General features: G+C 35.1%; 1 protein-coding gene across 1 annotated transcript in view; it reads right to left on the bottom strand.

Annotated features, from left to right (window-relative positions):
* The window catches only part of NCAM2 (neural cell adhesion molecule 2), a 156,073-nt gene extending 149,310 nt beyond the window's left edge, over positions 1-6,763 (bottom strand). Inside the window, exons 1-4 of the mRNA XM_009327895.1 lie at positions 6,625-6,763; positions 6,095-6,169; positions 5,118-5,324; positions 2,677-2,820 (exon numbers count right to left, since the gene is read on the bottom strand). Coding sequence (XP_009326170.1) covers positions 2,677-2,820; positions 5,118-5,324; positions 6,095-6,169; positions 6,625-6,763 — 565 coding nt within the window. The remainder of the gene's footprint in view (positions 1-2,676; positions 2,821-5,117; positions 5,325-6,094; positions 6,170-6,624) is intronic.
* Between the last annotated feature and the right edge of the window lie 452 nt (positions 6,764-7,215).

Below are 7,215 nucleotides of genomic sequence, written 5' to 3'. Positions count from 1 at the left end.
AATCAATTGTGCATAGACCAGCTGGGTCAACAAATGCACTGAAATCTTAACAGCAGAGGTTAGATCTTGATGGACTCACATGTACTATAGAACACTCAGGAGGTTCAAAGCGGTAGAATAAACTAGTAATACAACACGATACATAGAGATGGTGCGCACACAGCTCTGTATGCTTTATATATTGCTCTATTAAACCTTACACATACAACATAAGACCAGAAAGACTTTTGGAGGTCATTGTTCACCTAGTTTTTGGGGTTTGTGTTTTTTTTTCTTTTACCGAAGAATGATGGACAGCCAGTCCCACAGTTTCTTACTCACACCTTTGTAGAACTCAAAAGAGTTTCTAAATCTTAGAACGATCTAGCAGTGGAGCAGATAAGGTATTGGGAATATACAGAAACTAGTTCAGAATGCTGTGAAAGGCTATTTCACCTACAGCTATGTCAGCTATAGGCCTACTACACAGCAAAAATCTTTAAATTTTCACTTCTGATTCTGTGCACAGGCCTTCTAGGAGAAGAAATCAGTCTTCTGTTCAAATGGAATATACAAATATAGATACTAGTAACTGTCAAGAATTTGCAAAACTGAAATAGTCAAAATCTGTGCTGCAAAAATCCTACTAGTTGTAACATATACAACAGAAGAATGGTCAAGAATATAACAGAAAAACCATGAAATTGAAGCAATGACAGTATCTCACGTCTTCCTATAATGCCAGTGCTAGAATGCTTAAAATAGAAACTGTTTTCTCATGCCCCACAAATAAACTGCAATATACAATTCAGTTTGGATATGAAATTATTCAGTATTTTAACTTACTATGAACTAAAACCCAACAAGAATAATTCGTTACTTCTTTTTTGATAGGCACCATTTAGAATATGGCAGACAAATTTGATGTTATTTAATTTAAAATTATGCAAATAGGTTACAGGTACTGATCCTTCACTGGAGATTCTGAAGCTGGAAATATAATATGAAACAGTTTTTTTTTCACAAAAAATGAAAAAAATTCTTAACTGTAAGACTTCGGGTATACTCTTTTTCCAACTCCATTATAAACTCATACAGACATTGCCAAAAATCACGAAGTTCACAATGTCCTATTTTTACATTATTTAAAACCTCACTTCCTCCCAAGTATGACTGGGATCTTACTTGGATACTACTCTAGATCAGAACATAAGGTAAGTATTCTGCTGTTTAAATTAAAACTGGTTTCTATCATTCTACCTTTTCACATTGTAAGCATTGTGAAAAAAAATGGTTAAAAAGACAAATTTACGCATTGAAATTTAAAAACTTAGAATCTTCAGAATGTATGATTTTGAAAAAGAAAGGAAATGTTGCTTTATTTCCTTTGTTAATCCAATAGCAGCCAGATTGATTGGAAAACAAAAAAAAAGGCAATAATAAAAATTTTTGAGAGAGATCTTTGAAGCGCTGTTACTTTTTCAAGCTCTGAGCTGCATCCTTGAAAAAGACTTTTTGCTAAATTGCCAAATCTTGTTTACAGAGTTCTTATTTTTCAAAATCTTCTATGTCTCACCTACATCACTGTTTAATTATATACGTCAAAATTTCAAATCTTTTTTCTACGGGTAGAATTTTGCTATTTCTTCTTAGTGTCTGTGTCTAGATGACAGAAGGGATAGAATATAATTAACGAGAAAGAAGTTTGATCAAAAATTTCTTTCATAATGGAGAGGAGTCTAAGACTGAGTCCCGAAATATCAAACAAGCTTTTTTTTTTCCCCAGCAACGGCTCCACATTTGTGTATGTGATTTCATAAAAGACCAAATATAACTTTTCATTTTCATTTTGAAACAAAAATAATATTTAATTTCTAAAGAACAAGAATTTTAAGTGCATACACTACAACCTTGAGTTTTAGTACATGCAGAGGTAAAGACTTATGAGAAGATGGATAAGCTGGTTCATCAACAATGTTAGTTCCATTTCCAGAAAAAGTGGAAAGTCTTGATTTCCATAAAGGCAATGAAGACTATTGAGACAGCACTGAAAAAATGGTTCACAGTTTTTGAGGGAGTAAATCACACAAATTCTATATGCCTAATTGTCTCTCTACAAGCTTAGAACTTGCATGTGGGGAAGGTGAGATTCATCTTCACCTAACTTAATCACTCTAGCTGTTAGGGAATCTAGCCTAAACAGATCACCTATATCCCCCATTGTTTGTAACTCAAAGGGTAGCTTACACTCATACAAGTAAATTCTCACAATAATGCAAAAAGCCTATCCACCTGAAAGTCTCTGAGCTAACGTGCAAGTATACCAAAGTCAATGCAGTGTTTGCTCAGTGTCATATCTTTGTGTGCACAGTGAAGTTTATCTGTGTATGTTTTAAAAATGTGTTCAACAACTACATACATGGCAACCCAGGAAAAGTTCCTGCGAAGGAGCTCCCAGCAATCTTTTAGGTGTTTGGACCCTCATGTTACATCTAGACAAAATTTCCAATTGGAAAAAAAATGATACATGAAGGAAACCATTGCATATAGATTCTCTATAAACCACAGAACTTGGTTAAATTCTACTTAAGCTGATGGGCTAATCAAAATCCACCCTCCACTATAATGTGATTAGTCTTCTTTTACAATAATAATTTGATTAGAATGTATAACTTAAAGAGTTACCAAAATACTAACTGTCAGCAATAGTTGTGACTTCCTCATTCCGATACAACCAGCTGACAATGGGAGCAGGTGAACTAGTAACATGGCAAACAACTTCTGCATCTTCTCCCTGCCTGAACTCTTGTGGAGATATTATGTCTCGGAAAGTGAGCTTTTCTGAAAAGGAAGAAAACAGAATATAGTAAGCGTCTTCCAGTTCACTTAGCATTAAAATTATATGTGACACCAAATCAGATAAATATGACTATTAAGACTTCTCATTGTGATAATACAGAATTATTTCCATAATATCATTTTCTCAGATAAGACACAAATGGTCCTGGACACATGACTTTCACTCTGTCTGTAGAAATGATTTTACAATCATTTTGCATTATGAAAATCTTTGTTTTATTTATATAAACTAAGCATGTCTTATGAATATATTTTTCATTATTTTCAATGTTCCAGAGCCGTTTTGAAACTGTAGTTTTTTAGAGGTCTATATGTTCAGGTTAATAGTCTGTTTACTCTCTTGTGTGTTTTATTCCTCATGATCTTATTATTGAATTAAAACCTCATGTTTTTATTCCACCAAAACTTCCATCAAAATCACCAAAATTATTTGGAGAAGTCTCATTTAAAAGGTGGACCTTTAGCCCCACTGACTGTGAAAACCATCAGCTGAGTAAAACATAAAATCTTAAAAGCCAGTGGGAAACTATATGGAAAAACTTAGTATTATTAAGTCATAAGAATTTGTAGCATTTTTTTGAGGAAATAACAAGATGTTTTTAGGCCTGATGAGGCTTTTAATTATTCCAACCCCAAATAACCAACCTTGGTATTTAATTTTATTAGTGGGTTGAATAAGTTTAGTATTATTAGAATCTAGTGTTAGAAGTCCAAGATGGCATTAACCCACGATCTCATACAAGTTCTAATGCAGAAAACAATTGCCTGACAAAAAATTCTGGAAGATTTTCTTGCACACAGAGGAAACAAACTGACCTATGTTCTCTAGCATCAAAGATTGCCAATTATGTTTTAGAGGACACTTTGGAGAACATAAATCAGAAATGCAACTCTACCTCCACCTTTTGCATTGATACAAATGCAGGCTCAAATAATCCACACAGTTCCCACAGCAGAGGGAGCACACTTTTGTTATACACATCTCTTGTATACTTTTACAAAGTATTTGTATGAAATATTTGAAGTATTTGACGATATGCAAGTCAAAAGAAAAACTCTCACAGACATCAGTGAGTACTGAACCAGACCCTAGGAGTGGTTCTGGTTCTGTATATACTGTTGTATCCTCCTTTTTCCTTACAATACATCACAAATATGAATAATGAAACTTTTACATGTCAGTTCCCACAAATCTTCACATTTCTTGTGTAGGTCTTTGGGTTTATCTAATTTCAGAATTATTAAAGTTACCACATGCAAACACTTCAAAAGATTTCAACCTTGCTCAGCAGTCTGCTAATGGAGTGACTGGCAGTTTTAATCATACAAATGAATTCCACAAAACTTGGAAAGCTCCTTTTGAGCTTTCAAGCCATCATGTAATCTCTTGAAACTCCTATCACCATTTTAATGGTTGTTTTATCAATAGATTTTTTTTTTAATTGTACGTGTTTTGTTATGAGCTATCTGTACCTTTCAGAAGCAGTGCTTTATGATTCTACTCTGTATTTTCTGTCTCATTGTAATTCCTTAAAGCTTAGTCTATCCGCAAACAATTTTTATGAGTATTAAAAAACTATTCTCCAATGAAATTAGAGAATAACTCAGCTGAAAGGCTGCTGGCATACATCCCACCCTTTCACCAACAAAGACCTTGCCTTATATCTTCACAGTGTACTTGTTTAATGTATTGCTTTTAGGCATTTTTGATCAATCCAAAGAATATAGTACAATGAAAAGTTATTTAACTAAACTGAAAAAAAAAAACCCCTCTCAGAGAATCTCTTACCACAATAGAATGTATTTACTTCTCAAATATACTCCTCAATTAGTTGTTTGTAATTGAAATGCATTTTGGTTGCTCATTACATTAAAGTAACTAATTCAGTCTAAACTCCATTTTTTTAATGGCATATATTGCACTTCCTGCACTTTTATTTATGCATATATTTGTAATAGGTTGTAGATGTATTTGTAATAAGAATTAGGTTGACATAACTTTTTTCTCATATTTCCTCTATACATGAGGGGCATACAGTGCATCCTCATAAGATGGTGTTCTAAGATACAAAGGAAAAATTATCTACAATATTACAAAGTGGCCATCCATTTCATTTAAGTCTTTGTCATAATATCTATTAACTAAACTGCAGGAGATGCAGTTATTTGGAAGATAAGGTTCAGAGCCTGGGAAGATATTTTGATAGGCTTTACTTTCTCAATAGCAGTGGCTTTTAAAACATAGTCTTTCATTTGTTAGTTGATAACATGTTACTCACGATAAATTTCCAAAACAACAGTAGCTTCTTGAGTTTGTCCTTTAGCATCTGTTGCTTGACACCGATATATACCAGCATCTTCTATATCTGCATTATAAATGGTTAGACGTGATCGAACACCTTCTCTCTGAACAACCACTCTTTGACTAGAAACAATCTTCTCTCCTTGTGGATTGTACCAATCTATGTTGTCAGGCTCACCAACAGCTACAATCAAAAACAAAAAACAATCCAACATTAGAGGTTCAGGTAGACATTATGTGATGCATATGCCTACCCAATGCACAATGTCTATGCAATGTCAGAGAATTGCTAAATTATGAGAGTTGTGAGAAAGTCTGTAGAAAAATAAGCAAGGCAAAACTGCAGGCAGATGTATGATTGTTGAGACAGGATAATCAGTAGCTCAAGGATTTAAGAGGGAAAAAAATAAACACAGAAAGGTATAAAGTCTTAAAGGAAAGAAACAGGCTGTTCAGCAGTCACTGGATCAACAGTGACTGTCAGTTGGGTTGTCAGTGTAGTCAGGCAATGTGTTATTGTCAATGGAAGATGGCAACTCAGCAATATCACAGATCCACATCAGGCAAATGCAAACCCTTCTCCTCTTGACTGATATCTGCCTCACCAGAAAAGACTCTTTGGGTGTCTCATTAGGTTGGAGAGGATACTAAAGCTTAGCCTAGTAGCTTATTTAACTCCTTAGTTTAGACAAGTGAAAATATTTTCACTAAAGAAGCATCCTAACAGACATAAATTACTTATACTGATATAGACAATTCAAACTGAGTGATTCAGAGTCTGAGATGAATAGTTTCTAGACTGGAAATGTGAAGCCACAATTCTCACAAGTCAATGTGAATATACAAAAATATGCTAATTTAAGTCAATATTATGAATCAATTAATTCAATTTCAAATTATGCAGGTTGAAAATCTAACAAAAAATATGTACCTACAAGTAAAATGAATACATACCTGTGCATGTAAAGAATTTGGATTCACCCACACTGAGCTCAACTTTGCTAAGTGAAATTGTAACTTGAAGTAGAGCTGAAAAATATAAAGTAGGTTGTGAATACATTTTGGCATTTATCAGTTTAAATTTTATATTTTCAGGTTTTCTATTTTCTCATTCTATACTATAGAACCTGTTCAACAAATCTGAGAAGTTTCAGTTAAGCACTGTATCTTTTGAACTGGAGTATATATAGAGGTGGAGAAAAGAATCAAAATAAAGAAGAGATGTTACATGAAGGATGACAGCCTCACATCCTAAAACTGAAGACAAAATTAAAGAAAAATAGAAAAAGGGATAGAAATACACACGAACATAAAACCAAAAACTCAATGAGAATAAAGTGACTGGGAACACAGCATAGACTGACCAAGGGTAAATAATGCCTGACCAACTCCACTGCCTTCTAGGATAAAATTATTAGTTTTATGGATGAGGGAAGAACAGTGGGTGAGGGAAGAACAGTGGGTGGCAATTACATTGACTTTACCAAGGCTTTTGACACTGCCTCCCACAATATTCTCATATTCAAGTGTATTGGGTATAAATAGCAAGGTTTTGGTAGCAGGGGATGGTTGCAGGGGTGACTTCCGTGGGAGGGAGGTCAAAGGTTGTGCTGTGACAAACATAGCCGGTTCTAGCTGCCTCAACAGACCCTCTACAGGACATAGCTAAGCCAGTTGGAGGAGTTTGTGGCACCTCTTAGAACACCGAGACAGAGGAACAAGAAGGCCAGAGCAATAGGAGGTCCTCCATGGCACAGTTGGTAACAGCCCTGAAGGGACTGTGGCCCATGCACAAGCCCATGCCAGAGCACATACACCCCCAAAAGGACTGTGGCCTGTGGATAACCCACAACGGAACAGAGGAGATGAGTTAGGCAGAAGGAGCAGTGGAAGAAAAGAGTGAGAAAGAAGGAATGGCAGAAAGAAGCCACTATGTCCTCACCCCAACCTCCTGCATCACCCATCACCTCACTGAAGGGACTGAGTGTAACTTGCATTGATGGTGATAACAAGGGGAGTGGAGACTAGAAATGGGGAAGGAGAGGTATCTGGAACTTGGGAAAGGGCAAAAAAGG

This window comes from Pygoscelis adeliae, unplaced genomic scaffold (assembly GCF_000699105.1).
Source record: "Pygoscelis adeliae isolate BGI_AS28 unplaced genomic scaffold, ASM69910v1 Scaffold14, whole genome shotgun sequence".
NCBI classification, from domain to species: Eukaryota; Metazoa; Chordata; class Aves; order Sphenisciformes; family Spheniscidae; genus Pygoscelis; species Pygoscelis adeliae.
Note: the sequence above shows the minus strand (reverse complement) of the source record. Positions and strands in the feature narration are given on the sequence as shown.